We start from the raw sequence: 21,979 nt of genomic DNA, 5'->3' as shown, positions 1-21,979 counted from the left end.
CTTAGAAAATAGCCACTGCTATTACTAACAGCAGTAACATGGAATAGACTTTAGTTTTTGGGTACTTGCCAGGTTCTTATGGCCTGGATTGGCCACTGTTGGAAACAGAATGCTGGGCTTGATGGACCCTTGGTCTGACCCAGTATGGCATGTTCTTAAGACCAAAGCAACACACAAGTGGTTGAACAACAAAAAGGTGAATGTTATGCAATAGCCAAGTCAAAGTCTAGATCTCAATCCAATAAAAAATCAGTGGCACTGTTTGAAAATTGCAGTCTATAAATGTCAACCGAGCAACCTGGAGCAAATCTGCCAGGAAGAATAGGCAAACATCACTTCCAAAAAGTGTGCAAAGCTGGTAGAAACTTATCTGAACAGACTTAAAGCTTTTATGCAGCAAAAGATGGTTCTACCAAATACTAGTCTGAAGTGGTTGGATACTTATGCAAGTAGCATTTTTCATTTTTTAATTTTATTATACAAAAAATGCAGAGAAATAATGAATTGTGACTTTGAACATTTACTTTGAGCATACTGTCTGGATCAATCTGTGTGTCATTTGTAATCCACACAAATCTGACTTTAGAGAGTCGAATTCTTTTGCAACCCTCTGTATTACTCCTACATGTCAAAGCCTTCATTGGCGCCTGATCCTTGTGGAGAACCAAATTCAGAGTACTGACTTCCAGCTACAATCTGGCCCTGCATTCCTTTAGTACTGTCCTGAGACTCTACTGGCTATATTGCCTGTTCTGATCTTCCTTGAATTTACTTCCGAACGAGCTGAAATCTGAGACCTTGCTAGCATGCTTCAGGAATCAACTAAAGGCACCCTTGTTCGCCTAGGCCTTTAGTGATTTTGAGGCATATCTCCATCAACATGCAATTAATGGCAGATCCTAGTTTTAGATCAGTCCCTCTCTGAGATGCATGGGTCTTAACTTGGAACTGGTTATTTCCATCTAGGCATTGACCAATGAGCCAAAAACCTGACCTGGTCCTGCTGATTTTAAATCCACTGTTCAGCTATCATACAGGCCGATACAGTAAAGTCCGTGGGAGAGCGGGCGAACGCCTGCTCTCCCGGCGCGTGCACAAGCCACTCTCCTGCGCGCACGATTCAGTATGCAAATTAGGCCCTGCGGTAAAAACAGGTAAAAGGAGGCGCTGGGGACACTAGCGCCTCCCTTTGGACAGGAGCGGCGGCTGTCAGCGGGTTTGAAGGCAGACTCTCAATTTTGCCGGCGTCGGTTCTCGAGCCTGCTGACAGCCATGGGTTCAGAAACCGGACATCGGCAAAATTGAGCATCCGGTTTTCGAACCGCAAGCCGACTTCAATTTTTTTTTTTTTTTTTACTTTTGGTAACTTTCGGGCGATATTAAGTCGGAGGGTGCACAGAAAAGCGGTTTTTACTGCTTTTCTGTGCACTTTCTCGGTGTCCGAAGAAATTAGCGTCTACCTTTGGGTAGGCGCTAATTTCTGAAAGTAAAATGTGTGGCTTGGCTGCACGTTTTCCTTTCTGAATCGCGCGGGAATACCTAATAGGGCCATCAACATGCATTTGCATGTTGCTGGCACTGTTACTGAATAAGGGGTAACCCTAGCACGTCGAAAACGCGCGTCCAATTGAGGGTTAACTGTACTGCACTGTATCGGCCCGATAATTTGTGACAACCTATCTAAATGTAATGTCCTGTATCAATTTTATTTTATGCATTTAATATACAATTTGTTACCCGCTCAGAGTTGTGGATGGAGCAGGGAATATATTTTGAGAGCTCGTGCATGCACACGAGGTGGAGGGAGGAGGAGCACTAATGCATTAATTTCCTCTAATGTCCCTAGCGAAACTGCACACACATGCACGTCTTGGGACCCCAGCTGTGTGCTGACATTTCATGTCATTCTCTTAACACCAGTCTGACTATTGGGGATTTTCTCCTATACATGTACAGAGACCCAGCTGAAGCTTCTCTCTTTTAGGCAGATTCTCTTAAAAGTAGCTCCTTTGATTCATCCTGTAGTCTGCATGGACTTTCTTCCCTAGCTTTCCAGATTGAAAAGGAAAATGCAGCAAAAGAAGGCCTGGGCTGTGCAACCAGGGCTGCAGCTGTGTGACTGTCAGGACCAGATCTCCTTTCTCCTCTAAACCAAGTGAGTCCAGTATTCAGCAGCACAATAGCTGTGGGGTTATCAGGATCCAGGGTTTCCCATCTCCTTCCAACTAGCATGAGAGAAGACTCTCTCGGCAGCAGGAGCCAAGCTCCTTCTGTCTCCTTTGGGCCACTATAGGAGTAGGAGGCTCAGCACAGCTGCAGGGCTGGCAAGAGCCAGCTCTTCTGCCACCTCCTGATAGCACTAGCAGAGCCATTAGGAACTAACTTTCCTTTTCCAGAGGTCTGTAGAGGCAGCAGTAAGAATCGGTTCCCATCTTTCTCTCCTGTGACCAAGGGCATGAGAAGCTAGGAAGCTTAGCTGCTGCAGTATTTGCAAAAGCCATGTAATAGTGCGTCCTTGCCGCTTTTTTTTTTTTTTTTTTTTTTTTTTTTTTACAAAAGTATTCTTTAGGGACATCTCTGGAAATGACTATTGAAGGATCTACCAGCTGATCTGGAGAATCTCCAAAACCTCAAGTTAATCCCCTGCAGATGGAGGAGAAAATCCCAAGTGTTCAGACTGGTGTGAAGAACTGTTGAAATTGGAATTCATGCAAGCAATCCACAATTTCTATTTGTGTACATGCTCACCTCTCAGACCGAATTGCACACCGACATAGTGTCTCCATGGGCATAGCCTGCGCCTCGCTACTGCTATGTGGGCTCCTCTCTAGTGTCTAGTTGCCTCATCTTGAGCACAGTGCAATGTTTTGCTTTCAGAATTAAAAAAAAAAAATGCTATACCATCATTTAGTTTGATTGTGTGACTTGTTTGACTTTATGAATTTTTAAATATTTTATTTTCAAAACTAGGTATTTTTTTTTTCGACTTGCTATTTCTCTATTTGTTTTTAAACCTTTGTTTTATTTCTTCATTTCTCCATTTCCGTACCTTCCAAGTCAGGCACTTTTTAGGTTGTACAGCACTCTGCCCTGACTTCTTTGATTTTTTACCCTCTTGCCTCCTTTTCATCTGATTTTTTTTTTTTTCATTCCCCCTGCTTCACAAACACAGGCATGGGAAGAAGTTAGGTAACTCCAGGCCAGTTTGTCTGGCCTCAGGGGTGGAAAGAGTGGTGAAATATTTTGAATCCTGTCACCTCGTTTTTCAGCTTGCCCCTTGAGCGAGAGAGGGGCGTGCTGTACCTCAGTAACTGCTGAAACGAAGCAGACCTTGGCACAGTCTTGGGGGTCCCTCAGGATGAGCAGGGAGCTTAGTGCTTCTAGGCCCTTGAGGATCAGGATAACAGTCCAGATTATGTACACACCATGTGGTGTTCCAATCCAATGAAAATTGGCAGAGTTGACAAATTGCTACTTCCAGAATCACAATCCACTGCAAAACATAAAGAGATAAATACAAATTCCTGGGCTTCCTTTGCCCTCCCCTGCCTTCAAAACTTTCCTAGGAACAAATATGGAATTTTCTGTTGCTTCTACAGACTTTTCACTGTTCTGCAATCGCTTCTGCCCCTCAGGATGACTTTAGTTTAGACATAAACTCCACAAAAAATTTCTTTGTGAAGAATTGAAATTTATAAACTAGGGGCTACGTCCCTGCTTGCTTCGCTCGCTAACCCCATCAATGTGGGGGATGAGGGGGGGTGTATATGTGGGTGGGTAGGGGCACAGTTTCCCTTTTTACACTCCACATTTTGTTCCTGCTCTTCTCATCCCCCCCCCCCCATTTGGTTGGGGGTGGCAGTGGTGTAAAGGGTTGGTACTGTACTCCTGGGGAATATTCTGATCTCAGAAACTTAATTCTGCATATTTTTATTGGTCAAAATAACACAATATACATAAGTCTTTAATTCATTTAAAATGAAAATACAAAAAAAAGTGTTACTTAAAAGATGCAGAATTTCCCTAGAAGTTCACTGTGAGAGTGCCTTTTCCACCCTCTCTCCCTACTCCCCTGGCCAGTCTCCTTTCACTTTGCCCTCTCGGGCCCCAAATCCACACCTGCCACTATCTCTCTCCTCCCCCCCTCTAGGCTCAATCCGTTCCACTCTATCCCACTCCCAGAGTTTGACCCCTCTCTCAATATCTTCCCTCACACAGGCTCCCTCTGTTCTAAACAAGCACCTTCACATGCACACAATCCCTGCTCCACCTCCCCAGGTTCGCAGTCTTGAGCAAATGCACAGACTCTCTCTCACTGGGGCTTGTTCAAACTTCACCGCGAGTAGAGGCTGTCCCGCTTGGAGCAAAGATGAAGCAGGCCCAGGCATGCCAAATTCTGTGCAGCTGCACAGGAGGGGAATTCTGCAGAATTTCCACAGGACTATAGCGAGTATGCAGGGACCTGGTGGGTGGTGGCTGTGTGTGCATGCTCCTCTTACCTCGCATCCTCCACTCTATCTCGCTGTACTCACCACATATTCCACTTCCTCTCCCTCTCCTGTGTATGTGTTACTGGGAGGGGGTAGGGGGGCAAGTTTGTGTGGGAGCTGGGGCATAGTGAGGGTGTGAGTATATGGAAGGAAGGTGGGGGTGACAGGCTGTATCTGCGTGTGCATGCATAATTTCCCCATCATATTCTCCATGTGTCTCACCCCTCCCCTCTCACTTTTATAACTCATCCCTTCTTTCATCTCCTGTTTAACTCCATAGTTCCCTCTGCTCTTTCATCCTTCATCCTACTGCTGGTAGGGCCTGGGAAACCCAGGAAGGCTTTGTTGCCTTCACCCTCCTCCCGTCACTGTTAAGAGTGCTGATTGACCAGTCCTGGCCCTGCATTGCACACAGTCTCCTTCGTAGACTTCAGTGGTACGGCAGCCTCTCCTAGTCTGGATGAACATTGCTATGCAAGCACATGCACGTATGCGCTGCTCACCTTGGTTTGAGGTTCTGGGAGTGAAGTGTGGTGGCACAGGGGGTTTGTGGATGGGATTGGGGGGTATGGGTGAGGTGGTGTGAGGGTCAAGTAGGCTGTATGTGTTTGTGCATGATGAGTAGGAGTGCAGGGAGTGAATGTTGTAACTGGGTTTGTAGTGTGCTTTTGGTGTAGGTGGTAGGATGAAGTGGGGGTGGTATGTGGTGCTTGGGGGGAGGGAATTGCTCTATGAGGAGTGAGTGTTGCATGGTTTGCAGTGATGTGAGTGGCTTTGAGAGGTTGTGTGTATGAGAAGATTGGTTTTATGGTGTGTGTGTGTGTGTGGTGCTGTGGGGGGTGGGGGTGAGTGGTTAGGGACAAGTAGGTGTGCGGGAGAGTGTTGCAACTAGGCGTGCAGATAGAAGTGTGGGAGGGCATGTGTGGGTGATGGTGGAGTGAGCGTTCTGAGGGGTTATGTAGATGGTATAAAAGGGTGTGTGTGTGTTGTGACAGTGTTCAGTGGTGTGTGGGTGGGGATGTGTATGAGCGGATGTGTTTGTGGTGTGAGTCACCAGGGTGGGGAAATAGGTTTGTCGGTGAGGGGTGTGGTTGTGTGGTGATATGAGTTGTGTTGAGGGGAGAGTGGCTAGGGCTGAGTAGGTGTGCAGGGGGATTGAGCGTTACAACTGGGTTTGAAAGAATGTGCAGGGGGAGGTGTGGGGTGGCATGAGTGGGTGATGTGCGATGAAGGGGTGAGGGGGGGGTAAGTGTTGTGACAGGGTTTCCAGCAGTGTCCGTGATGTAGGTGACGATGGGTAGGGATGTGTGTGAGGGCATGTTTTTGTGGTGATGGGGGGGGGGGGGGGGTGGCATGTTGGGACAGGATTTGTGGGGTTGGGGTGAACGTATGGGAGTGTGGTGGTGGTGGTGACTGTGTGCGGCTGGGTGAGTGTTGCGACAGGGCTTTCGGGTGGTTCATGTGGTGTGAGTGAGGAGGTTGCATATGGATGGGGGTTTGGGAAAAATTTCTCAGGATATGTTTTTGTGATGAGTGGATGGTGTCGGTGATTTGAGGGGGGTGTTGGGTGGGGGCAGATACTTGTTTGCAGGCTGCATGCATCGGGGTTGTGGGGAGGGGGGCCATGGAAGAATGTGGGGTGAGTGCAGGAGTGTGGGCACTTTTCTCATTGCACGCCCCACTTTGTTGTCCGTCTACTTCCCTCCTGCATACTCTCTCTGCACTTGGCCTGTCTGCCCTCTCCCATGTGACTACATGAACAGCTGCTTGTGGCTCAAATTTCATGTTTTCTTTCTTGTTTCTTGTATGCCCTGGGAGCCTGCCTTTTTCTTCTGGCCCTTCCTTGACACTCTGGTTGTGTGCAACTGCAGCAGCATGTATTTACCTCCCATCCAGCTGTTTCTCTAGTCTTTCCCGCTCAGCATGTTTCTCCTGCTGGGGTCCACACTTTCTTGCTAATTACTGATCTGTGAGTGCATGGAGCATGCACAGTTGCACTGAAATATTCACCTGGAGCCCCTAATATTCTTATAATATATAGACAGAATAGTTTTAAGTTTGATATTTTTATTTTGATATTTTTGTAACATGGATTTCATGTTATATATTGTATTTTGTGAAAAACTGTTTTGGTGTTTGACTGTACACAATTATCCTCTTTTTCTGTTTATAGTTTAGTCTTCAGTGGGTTTTGTGTTTATGTAGCTAACTGATAATGGTTCCTTCTCAGTGGGATAGCAGAAAACTGTGATCACTTTTTCTTGGTAGATTCAGGTACCAAATGTACTTCATTGAGTCACTGGACTGGTAGACTCTTCTCTTTAGGAAGCACGAAGGTTTACTTTTCTTCTCCCACTCCTAGAGAGCAGGTCAGTCTAAAGCTGCCTCTTTTTCCATGACTCCCCTTTCTTCTTCTAAACTCCCCCTAGAGCTCCTACCTTATCTCTCTCTATATGCTTGACTTGTGGCTAGGGGCTGCCATGAGCCACTTAGGACAGAGGCTGCTGTCCATCCCAGCTGTATACATGCCTTGCTGCCATTCCAAGATACCCAACCGCACACAGAAACATAGAACATGATAGCAGAAAAAGAACATACAACCCATCCACATCTCCTGCGCAGCTTTACAGTCCCTTCCTCTCGGAAATCCCCTGTGCTTGTCCTACACTTTCTGGAATTCTGACACTGCTCTCTTCTCCACAGGGAGTCCATTCCTGGCATCCACCATCTTTTCTATAAAGACACACTTCCTTAGATTACTCCCGAATCTACCCTCCTTTCACCCTAATCCCATGACCCTTTGTACCAAAGTCTCCTTTCCACTGAAAGTGGTCTGCCTTCTGCGCATTGATATCTTGGAGATATTTAAATATGTCATTTCCCTCCTTTCCTCTGGCCAATAGACAGTAGATATTCATAGCACAGGAGCATGCTCACAACTTAAACATTTTCCACTGATTTTTTGATAAGCAGCTCTTCTTGCTTCAAAATACAGAGGAGAGCCCAGCCTCTTTGGGAGATCAAGGGAATGTCTCAGGAGAAAATTGGATCCAGAATCACTGTTGTATTAGGGCGGGCTAATTATTCAATAAATATTAAATGTTCTGAGAAGGGATAGTTTAAAAGTGTTTCAGGATTGAATGGGGAGGTGGTTAACAACTCCAGGCAGGTTACCATTGTGGGGGAGGGAGGTAATTAAGGGGCAATCAGGTCATTTGACGTGTCTTAATCAACATAAGATCATTACTCAAAAATTGGTTGCATGTTCATGATTTAATTATTGACAGACCTATGGATTTAGTTTGTATAACAGAAACGTGGTTAAAGGGTAACTTATCCACTGTGATCTCACAAGTATGCCCCAAGGGTTACACAGTTCATATGTGTAATAATCCTGGTAGGAAGAAAGGAGGAGGTGTAGCCGTTGTCTTTAGAGATTCCCTTCCTTTAAAGAGAATATTTTTAGACCAAGTAATAGGGTGTGAAAGTGTGTTAATCAAGCTAGATTTCCAGGACCCTATCTATGTTTCACTGTGATATTGCCCACTTGGGTTAACTCAACCTCAAATTGATGCTATCTTGGAAGTAATTTTAGGTCTTGCTTTGAGATATTGTTTAGTAGTAATGGGTGATTTTAATTTACATGCCGACAGCTATGATTCTATTAAGGTTCAGCATGTTTTATCTTGCTTGGGTAATGGTTGCATTTCCCAAATGGTTTGAGGGACACATGAGAAGGGACATACATTAGATTTGTTGTTTGCCTCAGAGAAGGCATGTCACATGGCAGGTTTAACTATTGAAGGGGTTGAAAAGTTGACCTGGACAGATCATTTTTTTGGTATGTAGTAGTTTTAACTACTGGGGTATATGAAATTCCTCGGGGAAACACAGGCTGGGAAATAGAAAATCCATGTTGAAAATGTGGATTCTGATAAATTTGTGCAGGGAACTTTGAACCCGGTACAGGACTGTTGGGATAAAGAGGAAACAAGTACTGATTATTGGATTTCTTCATGGAATTCCCTGTTAGATAGAATATGGATTGGGCTCAGTCTAGTAATATGGTGTCAACCGTAAATCATTTTAAAGAGGGAGGTGGGGACTGTCCCATGGTTCACTGCAGGGTTTCAGGAATTGAAGCATAGCCTACATAGATTAGAAAGGAAATGGGTAAAAACAGGGTGATCTATAAATAACAGCCTGAAAAATGGCTTCTAATGAATATTTTAAAAAAGTACTTCAGAGTAAAAAAGATTCTTCAGATTCCATTGTGAAAGCTAACTATGACTCTAAAGTTACTTTTTAGGTGGTCAATTCACTCTTGGGGAAGGATGTAAAGTGTAATCTGGCCTATGAGGACTTGCCTAGCTGTGAGTCCCTAGGTTCTTTTTTTGAGGATAAGATCCATAGTTTAAGGCAGCGCTTCTCAACCTGTGTGTCGCCAAGCATCGGCAAGTGTGTCGCGTGCTCCCGGTCGCTCCCGCTGCTCTTCCTTCCCTGCTGCCGTTGCCACCGGGCTATCAGTACGTTCAAGCCCAGTGGGAATAGCAGCGGTGGTAGAAGAAGCAGTGGCACCTGCGGCTGGCCTTTTCTTCTTCCCACCCCCCCCCCCCCCGTGACCCAGAACAGGAAGTGATACGCGGTGCGCGGGAAGGAGAAAGAGCCGTGCCGCGTGGAAAAATAGCGGCAGCAGCAGCATCGGCCCTGAGCAATCAAAGCAGCCAGTAATTGGGAAAGGAGACAGCAGCATGAGCCTCCCGCGGCCGATGGGATTCTTCTTTCTTGGCCTGTGGGGGCTGGAGGAGGAGGCTGCTGCAGCTACCATTTGTACTCCGGGGGGAGGGGGGGGAGTGAGTGAGAGAAAGATAGAGAAGCAGCCAGCCAGCCTGTGTGTGATTAAGAGAAACTGGTCAGAGAGCTGATGTGTGTGTATATGTGAGAGACAATAAAAGTGACTGCTCAGGGAGATGACTGATGTGTATGTGAGAGTGTGAGACATTTAGTTAGGTGACTGATGTGTGTGTGTGAGACACACAGCATGGGAGGGAGAAGCCTGTATATCTGAAAGAGAATATGGGAGTGGGAAGTCTGTGTGTGTATACATGAGAGAGATCAGGTGACTGGTGTGTGTTTGTGTGTATGTATGAGAGAGAAAGAAAGTGATTATGGGAATGAGAAGCCTGTGCATGTGGAGAGTGAGCATGGGAGTGAGAAACCTGGGTGTGTGTGAGACACAGCATGGGAGTGAGAAGCCTGTATATATGAAAGAGAACATGGGAGTGGGAAGCCTGTGTGTGTGTGTGAGAAAGTGATTATGGGAATGAGAAGCCTGTGCATGTGGAGAGAACAAGCATGAGAGTGAGAGACTGGTGAGTGTGTGTGTGTGTGAGAGACAGAGAAAGTGATTATGAGAGTGAGAAGCCCATATATATAAGTAGACACGGGAGTGGGAAGCCTGTGTGTGTATGTCAAAGATGTTTGGGAGATGATTGGTGTGTGAGAGACAGAAACTGGTCATGGGGGCATGACTGGTATGGTGTATGTGTGAGAGACATTGGCACTAAGGAAGAGGATCATGAGTATAGAGCTTAGCTTCTACTGCTGCTTCTGGTGTGTGCCACGGCCTGCATGGAAAGGGAGTAGGAGAGCTACTGGAGGGGGTAAGTAAAGGTGGCTTTTTAAGTTTATTTTTCTTGATTGACTGCCATTTTAATTATTTAATATTATGTGATGTCTGCTTTTTTGAAATATTTTATTGGTGTTTGGAGAATGTTTAATAGTTTTTATGAGTTTTTAATTGTTGGATGTTATTTTGTTCATAGCTGTTTTGAAACATTTATTCTGCTTATTAGTATAGTTTTACAATTATTTCTGTGTGGTGATCTATAGCTGCTTGCTTGTTCTGTTTTCCTAATAAGAGGTGTATTGGTTTTTAGGGCCTGATTTAATATTTTTAGTGTTGCCTTTTCATAGATAGAGTTGCTCCTGTTTGAGTGTATTCCATAATACAGGTGTAACTATGTGCGGATTAGTTTATGTGCATTACTACAGATCCTGGGAGTATGTTAGGTCGGTTCTGTGTCTGTTACCGAGATGAGACATTTTACTAGCATGTAAGCATTTGTATCAGTCTTATTTGTTGTGTTTTCTCAAGAGGACATGCATTGGTGGTAAACTGCTGTCTTTTTTTCATAAGTAGGGCTATTGAGCCTGGAAGTAGAAGGAGTTTGGGATGCTGTTACTGAGATGAGACCAGAACCAGAATATCTTTTTTGTAGTGTGAGTTGTATGGGAAATGTCATAATTCTGCTTTACATCCATTATTGTGGGTCAGGGGGGTTCACATGGATGCAAACTACTTTAACATCTAGCCCCATGAGTATCATGGGTCGGTGTGTCATGCATGTGAAAACCATCTGTCAGGTGTGTCCCGACAGAAAAAAGGTTGAGGGCCACTGGTTTAAGGGACCCTTTGGCCAAAGTGAAGGCAGAGTGTTTGAATATAGGAGTTTTTGGGGACTGTTCAGTTCTGGAAGTAGCTGAGGTAGAGAAGATGGAGAAAGTGTCCCTACAGTTAAACTTGGTGTGGTGGCCATTGATGTTTATAACAATTTCAAGTAGGAGATAATTGCAGAGAAGGAGAAAATTTTAGATGATTTGAAACAGTCTCTCTAGTGGAAACTAAATTTGTAGTAGGTCCTGTGTTTAATTCAAAATTTCGTTTTGACCCTTGATCCTCTTATCTTATTGATTTTTTTTTTTTTGCTGGAACAAATTCTGAAGTTAAGAACTATGGTTCACACTTTGGCAGAGGGGTTAATCCCTAATTCATTGAAAAAAATGTGTGGTCACCCCTATTTTGAAAAAGGCAGAGCTGGATCCGAGACTGTGCTCTAATTATAGACCGGTTGCCAGTCTTCCTTTTGTGGCCAAAGTATTGGGATAGTGACCAGCCAGTTGTCGGATTTTATAGAAAGAGTAGGGAATTTGAATTTGGTTCAATCCAGTTTCCGTAAAGGTGGCAGCACGGACACAATCTGATTGATTCCGTCTTGCCGCATCTAGACATGCGGATGGACGTGTTGCTAGTCTTTTTTTTTTTTTTTATCTCTAGCATGTTTGACTTGGTGGTCCATGAAATTTTAATTTCTCGCTGCCAGTCTCTGGGATTAGGGGGATCTGTTGCTAGTTTTTTTTAGTGGATAGGAGTCGTGGTGTTTCAGGGGCATTCTTCGCCACATCCGGTAAAATGGGCTGTTCTCCAAGATTCTCCTTTATCCCCTCTTCTGTTTAATATCTATTTGTCTCCATTAGGTGCACTTATACATTCTTTTGATTTTACCCCATTCATTTATGCTGACTATGTGCAAAGATCCACAACAGATTCTTTCTCTTCTCAGTGACTGAAAACAGTGAGTAATTGGTTGGGTGACAATTTTTTAGTATTGAATGCAGGTAAGACAAAGATATTATAGGTGGGCGCTAGCCAGGATATGCTTCAAGTTGAGTTTGAAGGACAGTTAATTACCACTGGTACCAATGTAAAATCACTTGGAGTCATTCTAAATTCAGAGTGGTCCATGGAAAGCCAAATCAATTCAGTTATACGTTCTGTATATAATTGAGATTAGTGCGACTGCTTAAAATTCTTTTAAATTTAAAGGCATTGAAGGCTATGCATTAGTTATAGTGGTCATTGATTATTGTAATCTTGTATTTTGGGGGCTCCCAGGTAATCTATTTCGGAAGCTTAGTCCAAAACATGGCTGCTAGGTTAGTCTTGACAGTCTAAGCGAGAATCAGCGGCACCGTTACTGGCAAAACTATATTGGCTGCCTGTCAAATTGAGATGTAAATTTTAAAATCTTGAACCTCGCATTTAAGATCCTTCGAGGACAAGGCCCTTCTCATTTGCGGAATAGGATTTCTTGGAAATGCTCAGAGTATGGTTCACAGTTACAACTTCCCATGGTTAAAAGTTTTCATCATAAAAGACTCCAAAACCGGTCCTTTTCTATGTCAGTTCCCAAACTATGGAATAGTTTCCCATTGGAGGATAGGGAAGAAACAGACCTGATGAGATTTCGGCACAAAATAAAAACCTGGCTGAGGGTAGAGCTTCCGAATTAAACTCTGGGAAAGCTATTCAGGCTTAAGGGGTTGGAGATGGTGTAAAATAAAACCTGGTAGATAAGCATTTCAAATTAAATCTTGGAGTTGCTCTTTAGGTCTAAAGAGCTGGAGATGGGGCTTGAGTTAGTAGGGTGTCTTCTATGGTTGCTATAGAGGGATGGTATTTTGTTTTAATGTTTGCACATTTTTTTGTTTATATAATTTTATTTGTTAAACATGTACATCGCTTTGGAAATTATTTAAAAATTGGAAAGCAATTAATACATTTTATAAATAACTAAATGAGTGACAGCTAGTATAATACTGAAAACCCTTCCCATGAGGGAATGGATTATGGAAACAACAAAATGCTCCTTTTCAAACTTTAAAGTGCCTAGGGACCTTCATTATTTTATTTAACCCAGGAATTTATCAGTGTTTGTTAGAATGGGACAGATATGTCTCACATTTTTCTTTGTAGTAAAACTCTGAAAAATTCCTGGGAAAAATAAAATAAAGTGAAAATGAAGGTCCCTAATATCTCTTAGGCACATCATTAGGGTTCCTATGTCTACTACTAGTAGTAAGGAACCTGGAAGTCCTTAAACATACCAAATACAAGGCAGCACTTTTTTTTTTTTTTTTTTAACTAGAGAGAAATTTGTCAGACTTGATCAATTTTGAGTAGGTGAGCAAAGAATTAGACTGCAGTGGGTGAAGAGTGTGGCAGCATACTTTATTTCAGAAAGGTTGAAGTCATCAAACAAGCTGTTGGTGATACTTTGTCGGATTAGCTTTTGAGAGCAGTCCATATAGAATGAGCTAGGGGTCATAGTGCCCAAATATGCAAGCCTGGTTATTTAATTGTTTTCATGACAGAAGCAGTAAAGGAAGGGCTGACTAATATAAAGAACTGGATTTGTCCAAGCAACAGTGCAAGCTCAGTCTTGTGTACTTGCAAGGTAAAGGCTGCAGATAGTGTCTGAGAACTGATAATTACTGCATGTCCAGCCATTGTTAGCAATGGAGAATTATAGGAGCAGTATCCTCTTTAAATCTGCTTCTTACTTTTTTTTTTTTTTCCTTGAAGCTACAGTAGTTTAGTGCAAGGTGTGAAAACCCTGTCTGTCCATATTTTAAAGGGAATATTGCAGTAAGACACGTCTATTTCTCCCCCACCTTATGGCAGTTCATTAATGCTTTAGTTCAGCAACTGGTTCAATAGCAGTGTTGTGCAAGACTGTACCATAAAGTTGGGTTCAGTGTTCCCACATACAATTCTGCCTCTTGGGTTCATAGCCCCCAGAGATGAAGGGTAATCCCAGCCACTGCACAATAGGAACATCTATGGGTAGGTTCAGGGTGTCTGAAAGAAATCTGGGGTCATTGCTAAGATCTGTCCCTGTGATGTTTGGTTGAGTTATAAGGAAGGAAGGCAGCTCCTCATTGGAGAAGGAAATCCTATGGACCGTGAATGAAGGCTCATGATGCTTGAGCTTCAGATTCTCTTGTTATCAATGGTCTTTTGGCCCCAAATGGGCTTGATTTTTGCATAATATGAGTTATGAACCTCATTTGTAAGATAGTATGTTGGGTACAGTGTCAATTGTTCATGTTTTCTGCTAATGCTAAATGATACTAAAGAGGGTATTGGTGCTGAATTTGACTGGGCTGGAAGTTAAGGTGTGTAGGATTTTTCTCCAGTGTTTTAGGGTTAATGTACTGGGGAGAGACTCTTCAGCATACATGATTACCAAGAGGCATTGACCAAGCAAGAAAGGACTAGCTATGTACAGTAGTCTAGCTTAATGTCTGGGTGTCATGTGTTCTGCTTGGTGCTGTATGTGTGGCATGTGCTAACACCTCCCTTTCTTCTGCAGATACCAAGAGCAAGAATGGCTGAACATGAGCTAACTTCTGAGCAGCTGTTGCAGATTGCTTCTGAGAATGAGGAGGCTGAACATTCCATCAACTACAAACCCCCAGCTCTGAAAAGCATCGATGAAATCCATAACCTAGATCAGGATGATGAGAGTCTGTGCAAGTACAAGGAGATGCTGCTGGGTCAAAAGCTAAGCAACATCGGTGAGCTGTAACAGAGTCCATGGCCAAGTCCAAAAAAACACATTGGTCATTTCTTGACATTGCTCTCATGCCATAGACTGGAATTTTAGCCCTAATTTTTTACAATGCTTCCAAGTTCTTTACGTTTAAACTTTGCTAATGAATATTATATGGTGAAATATGCTGTATTTATAGCACTAGAAATTGAAAACCTCCATTTCTCCCAAGGACAAGCAGGATGACAGTCCTCACACATGGGTGACGACATCTGACGGAACCCAGCATGGAACTATGACCTCATACATTCTAAGGCTTTCAGCATGCTCTACTGAGCATGTGCAGCTGTAGCTACCTCCCTGTCTCTCAGGTAGTCCCCTTCAGTCTTTCTTTTTCTGCAAAGCCATGTGGTTGCGGGTTCAGCTTTGCTTTTTTCACAGCTTAGGCTGTGACAGTTCTGGAACTGCAAGAAGCTGTTTTTATAGGCAGAGTCTTGGTGGTGGGGTGGGGTGGTTTTTTGGGTTTTTTTCTCTCGCTCCCTTGCAGTAGTTTTGTTTAATTTTTTTCTCTTTCTAGCACCTCTGTTCGTTGCATAGCAGGCCTTGTGTGCTGTGCAGCCAACAGATGTTTATCGCCTTAATAAATAATGCTGCATCTGCAGCTTATTCCCTCTCCTCTCTTTAACTTGTTTGTTTTTTTGCCTTTGTCAGGTACCTGTTTGGGCTGGCAGTGTGCAGTCCTTTGTGGTCCACGTAGGTTCTTGTCTAGGGACTTGCCTGAGTTCCTACTCAGACAGGAGTTCCAGGAAATTCTGTCTGACTGCTGGGCATAGTCTGAGTCTCAGACTCTGGAGAAATTCAGGAACATATGCTCCCATGGGGAGGAGAGCTTATTCTTCTCACACTCCAGGGAACTAGTCTCCTTGGCTGGTGCCCTGGATGACATGGCCTCCTCTCTTGCATGTCCGATCAATCTGGCAATGCATCTCTTGGAGAAAGGGTGAACATGAGCCTGGATGATCAGCTTTGCTGATGCACCATTGATGCCATGCCTGGAATCTGTTACCTGTGTTCATGCGTGCCAGAGCACTGATGGCCCCAGGAGCGTGTCAAGCATCAGGGGCACCATGATTGCCATTCAGCACTGGGGGGCACCGTCAAGGGCTTTGGCTGCCATTGAGCACCATGGATGCCATTGAGCATCGAGGACCCGTCGAGCATAATGGATATTGTTGAGCGCCATGGACACTACGACGCCATGTGGTGCAGCGGATGCAAGTCTGTCGATCGAGGGCCATGGACGCCATTTCGTGCCAGGAGCACCATCTATACCGTCTAGCATCATGGAGGCCATTGTGCTGTGGGCACCTTTGGGGCCAGCTAGTGCCGCAGGCTCTGTCAGACACTGTAGACAACACTGACACTGTTGAGCAGTATGGGGGCCATTGAGCATTGTAGTATGGTGATTATAGAGTGCCATCGATGCTGTCAAGCGGCATGGGTGCCATTGAGCACCACTGATGCCGTCAAGCGCCACGGGTAAAATTGCCATCGAGCTCCGTGGCATGGCGACCATTGAACATTGTGGGACAGTCTAGCACTGTGGATGCCATCTGGGTACTATCAAGCACCATGGGTGTCATAAATGCCTTCAGGTTGAGTATTGTGGATGCCGGCAAGTGCCACAGGTACTATCCAGTGATGTCAGAGGTGCAAATGAGCACCAGAAGGGCATCATCAAAGGATATGGCATCACCACTGCCATCAAGTGCCGGGGGCACAATCGCCACTTTTGCTGCCATCAAGCCAGCAAGCACCATGGAGAGACCCTCAACACTGTCAAGAGCCTTGCCATCACGTGCCAGGGTTGCTATCAGGCATCTCAACATGCCATGCCATGGGCACTGTCAGGTGCCATGGATGCCATCAAGCAGCATGGGCAGCTTGGATGCCATATGTTGCCTTTGCTACCAGTGGTGCCATTGTTCGCCTATTGTGCACATAGAGCACCATGTTCACTGCAAGCACCTGAGTGCCATTGAGTGCCAGAGTTGCTGCCACGCACCATGTTTGCCATCAAGCCCCCATGGTTGCTCTCACGTGCCATGGTTACTATTGCGTGCCAGGTGCGTCAAAGGTTGCCGGGGCAACTTCCGCATTAAGTACTACAGGTGTCCTTGCTGTCAGGCATGTAGGCGTTGCAGATACCATGGAGGTCCGGCCATCGAAGGGTGCCCCCAAGCGATGTAGTCTGCACAGTTGCCCTCATTTTGAGCATGGTGAGCACTGCTGCCACCATAGTGTGTCATCAGGACAGAGAATCGTTGATGGTTGCCATTGGCAAGGGTCATCTATGCCTCCGTTCGTCAGGTGCACTATTAGGGCATCTGTTGGTACCATGATTGGTGGCACTAGCACATCACAGTGTATGGTCACCAACATTCTTGTTTTGGGTGATTCCCATTGCATCTGGTAGGTACCATACAGTGTGCTCCCAATGTCACACACCAAGATATACTTCCTTGCCAGACTGCGCAGGCAGTCTGGCATGGAAGTATATCTGGTGTGCGTGATATCTGAGCCATCGGCAGGTGGCATCAGGGGCGCTTTTTAGTGCTTTTACATGTCTAGCATCTGGGGATGCAATTGGACACTATTGGTGATGCCTTACATGTGGTCCATCGCTGCTGTTTTTGTGCTAGGCCCACGGGTGCTGCATCTTTCCATGCATGTGCATCAGTGTTGGTCTGACAGAATACTACAGCGCGGGTGCTCAGCACTGCTGTTGCTGGATACAGATTCAGCGAAGGGCACCACAGTTAACTGGCATGTGTGCATGTGTTCTTCTGGTGCCAGCAAACATCCCATACCAGCGCACTGCAGTTGCCTGTGTGCTGGGAGTCTTGGCCGAGAATACGATCCTATTCAGTACATTTTGGGCAGGATACCAGTGTAGCTCCCCCTTTCAGGAGGGGACGGGACCCTTATGGACTTCCTCCTTCATCCTTCTCCTTTAGGGGGAACCTTCTGGACACATGCCCTCTCTGGTGTGTGGTGTGATTGGGGTGATGATACAGCTCTTATTCGCATGAATCAGTGCAGCAACGTGGGCAGACTGGGTCACATTTACTGGGTTTTGTTTTTGGGTTTTTTTTTTTCCTGTGCCTAGTTGCCATGTTGGCCCTAGTGTTTGCCTAGGCAGTCACCAGCAACTGTTTGTCACCATGAGGACCTCATAGGTCAACAGTTGTGCCCTACTCGTCCAGAAGGGTTTCTGTAATCAAACTGATCGAATTGAACAGTGTGCTCTTCCCCTACCTAAGGGGTGAGAGGTCTGACTTTTGGCTTTCAGGAGGTGCCTTCAGTAGGTTCCCTTGGTTTCTGCTCAGAGAACGGGTTGTTTTTCACATCCCATCCTCTGGGTTGGTTTAACCTTTGAGTGGCAGGTGCCCTTTGCTTTAGCACGGGATTCAAAAACAGTCCATCGGGAGCTCTTGCTTCCCCGTTGCACTGTTGCGCAGGGGGGTGCCTTAGGGCATGCGATGAGCTACTTAGATCAGGAATTCCTTCTCTCCTAGAAATCTGTTCCTCAGTAGCGGATGAGGATTCATCTCACAGGGACGGCATGCCTCTTTTGGATTCCTGCTGAGCACAATGTGTGTAATTTAACTTTGTGCCACTCCTACTCTCCGGTGTCAAGTTGGGTGGCATTCTACATGTGAGGAGAGGTTTCTCCTCCCTCTATTTCTTCACTAGCATGTTTGCCTTCCTACTGCTCGCCCTATGTAGGGGGTGGAGGTTCACACAAAAGCAGCTCCCCACCCATATTGCAGTCGCAGGTTCTTTTCTCGTCTTTTAGAAGTGACCCTATAGGTAGACGCATTCGTTGGCAAAGCAGTCTCTATCCATGCGGACTTTTCCGTGGGTGTGCCATGATATTATTAGGTGGAACAACAGGTTATCTTGAGCCATAGGTTTGATACCTAGGCTCAATTGGTGAGCAGTTTGCTTTGCAGATCACTGTTCCTTCTCTGCTAACCTCAGGGTTCCCAGATTAGTGAAGAAGTCCTCTTCTACAGGGGCTGCTGCTTGCAGCATTCCTGTTTTTGTTCTCAGCAGAGTTCAGGTTGTTCTCATCCTGCTGAAATCTAGGACTCTCTCAGTATCTTTACTGAGGGGAGATGGGCCCTGTGGGCTGTACTTGCCTTAGTAGCAACTCCCTGCTGGGATTGGCAGGGGGTTCGTATGGTTGGGAAGTCTCCTATCTGTATTTTCTACAGCCAGAGACTGTCTCCTTTGTCCAGGGGTCTGCCTCTCGTGGTGTTCACCTCTTCTGACTTAGTCAGACAGTCCAGGAGGAAGCCAGGGGGCTTATGGGAGTGGTTGTCGCATGTACCTTCACAGAAGTGTAAGTGATCCTTTTCCTGCTTTGGCCAGTTCACTAGCTGAAGTGCTTCCCCTGATGAAGTACATCGTTCAGCTGAGTTTCGGCAGCAGCTCACTGCCCTACTCGGCATCTTGGCATGGGGCTCCTTGGGAGGAGTAGCCCTTCATGCCTTGGCACTCAGGATTTTTATCCTATCTGACCTTGGAGGTCAGATCTTATACTTGTACTTGTTGTAGCTTGACGAGTGGTTCTGCTGCAGATCCGGATACTTCATGCCGGTACTTCAGACATTGGGCATCGCTCTTCTTGCCCAATCTGTCTTATTACTCGTTGATAATAAACCACAGTTTTATTTCTGCTGGGCTCTCCAGCCCCAGTTGATTTTTAGTTGTCCTGTGACACACAAAAAAATTTTGTGATCTTGATCCAAGTACTTTTTTCTCTTTGTATTTGGAACTTTGTGCCTTAGCCTAGAACCCAGAGGGTACAGGCATATACTGGTGCTAGTCAGAGTTCACTGTAGGAAGCTCTTGACTGTGTTCATTTTTGTGCATCTTAGTGGGATTCTTGCCCCATGCTTGCATTATGTCCCTGACTTCTAATAATGCAGTAAGGCATCCAGGTTTGTCTATTTGTCATCTAGTCTTTGAGGTGAAAACATCAACTCTCTCCCTCCTAGAGCCTCTATGGGTCAGCTGCCTCACCGAAAAAGGTGGGGAAATGATTGTGCTTCTATACTAAATGGTTCCCCCATTTTTCCTGTTTTTCATCATCCTCTAACTTTGCAATCACCCATGTGTGAGGACTGCCATCCTGCTTGTCCTTGGAGAAGGCAGAGTTGCTTACCTGTTACAGGATGTCAGTCCTCATGAAACCACCTGTTTTCTCTGAGTTGATTTTTCCATGTATTTACTATATCATGGACTTGAGGTATTCTGCCTTAAGGACAGGGAGAGGGCTACAACTGCCCATGCTCAGAGCATGCTGAAAGCTCTAGAATCTTTGAGGTCAAAGTTCTGTGCTAGGATCCATTGGATGATGTCAAGCATATGGGAGGACTGACATCCTGCTATCCTTGGAGAACACCTGTAACAGGTAAGCAACCCTGTTTTATCCACAAAACAGATACCATGCAGGCAAAAGCTGAAGAAGTTTTCCTCCTACACATGATGCTCCACCACACAACAAGTACAGCACATGCACAGTGCAAGCCTCTCTTACCCACACATTTTTTTTCTTTCTCCCAAATACACTCTTTCCTCTCGCACGCGCTCTCTCTCTCTCTGTCAGACTGCCCTATCTATGTGTGTCAACATACATTGAATTCCCCTAAAATAGTTACAGTAGCCTCCATGCTGCTAAGACTGCCCCTTTTGGTGGTTTCACAGTGATCTAGACACATAGCCCCAGCCTGGTTGAGTCCTTAGCTCCTGGGTCCAACAATCTCTAGTTCCCTGTACGTACCAGGATCATTCCAGACTGGGTTATGTTCCCTGTCCAGCAGATGGAGTTAGAACCAAAAATTCCCAGGGGAGGACCTATATAGCCACGCCTCAATCCTCAGTATAGTTCTAACTCCAGCAGATTGAGCAGGGGACACGGTGGTCCCCAGCACTTTTCTAGTTTTATTTTCTCTTTGAGGAATCAATTAAATAATATTAGATAAAGGTTTTCTTCTAAGGGATAGGTTCTGTAGTGCTCTGACAGGATCACTCCGTTCAAGAGAGACACTGTTTTCCAGTCAGGAACTTGCTGACAGGCTGTGTTTTTTGCCTGTCACTTTATTTCTCTCTTCCTATCTTTTTGTTTTTTTCCTCTTCCTTGCCTGGCTAGAGTGTGGTAAATGTTATTTTTATTTCATTTACAGTCGTTGGTAGGAACAGGAATTTGTGAGGGGTGAAAGTCTGTAGTGCCGACCGCTCCCCCTAGCCCCGGAGTTTTCCTTTTCCCGTCCTCCCTTTCAGGGAGTGATTGGAGTTCCCGCCCTGCAGCTCTGCGATGACCCATTCCCCGGAGCTGCTCACCGTCGGGACGGCGTTTTTCCCCCGACGGTCTCTTGGGGACGGTGAGGGGTCCAGAGGCCGAAGAGTTTGTTTAATTCGCCGCTTCAGTTGTTGCCGCGCGCCGCAGCCGCCCCTCCCCCTCCCTCCCGCCGCGATGCAGAAATCGCCGAACGGCTCCAGAGCTCGGCATGGGCTTCAGCAGACCTCAGAGGGATTTTCTTCAGCTTTTCCTGAGGGGGAGTATGGCTTACCTGGTAGGCAGCTTGGAGGAGAGTCGGACCGCGCTGGCAGGAAGCGGCATGCCCCGTTTCCCCTCAGTGCGGGAACGGCGGCCATTTTCTCAGCTGACTCGGAGGCAGCTCTCTCTGAGGAGGACGTCGACGCTCCTCTCCAGGTTTCCTCTAACAGTATGGAGTTTCAGAGCGCAATGGACCAGGGCAGGCAAGGGGACGACGTCTCGGGGGGCCCCTCATCAGCACTTCCCGCTTTTTCGCTAGAATTCATTGTTTTAATGCACAAGGCATTTTTACAGAGCAGGGATCCGAATCTTGGAATTTGGGGTCCCCCTCCCCCCAAACTGGCCTGCTTGACACAGCTTTCGACGGCAGACCCTCCCTTAGGGAGGGCTTCTTTGCCCACAGGGGGTGCAGGGTCCACTCAGCCCCCCCCCCCCCCCGTGGTTCCTATACCGCTGCAACAACCGTCGGGGGATCCATGGCAAGATCCAGATGCGGATGATCCCTCCCTGGCGGCCCAGGTAGAAGGTGACGACCCGAGGGTCCTCCGTATTTTTCAAGCAGCGGAATTGGATGATTTCATCCCCCACATCCTCCAGGAAATGGACATGGACCCTCCTCCGGATCCTGTGGCTCAGGATCCAAAAATTAAGAAAGGGGATCCTCTCCTAGCGGGCTTACGACCTCT

General features: G+C 45.9%; 1 protein-coding gene across 1 annotated transcript in view; it reads left to right on the top strand.

Moving 5' to 3' along the window:
• ARHGDIA (Rho GDP dissociation inhibitor alpha) overlaps positions 1–21,979 on the top strand; it is a 66,193-nt gene that overhangs the window by 12,476 nt on the left and 31,738 nt on the right. Inside the window, 1 exon segment of the mRNA XM_029599066.1 lies at positions 14,486–14,690. Within this exon segment, the coding sequence (XP_029454926.1) occupies positions 14,501–14,690 (190 nt within the window). The 5' untranslated portion in view covers positions 14,486–14,500.

This window comes from Rhinatrema bivittatum, chromosome 4 (genome assembly GCF_901001135.1).
Source record: "Rhinatrema bivittatum chromosome 4, aRhiBiv1.1, whole genome shotgun sequence".
NCBI lineage: Eukaryota > Metazoa > Chordata > Amphibia > Gymnophiona > Rhinatrematidae > Rhinatrema > Rhinatrema bivittatum.
Note: the sequence above shows the minus strand (reverse complement) of the source record. Positions and strands in the feature narration are given on the sequence as shown.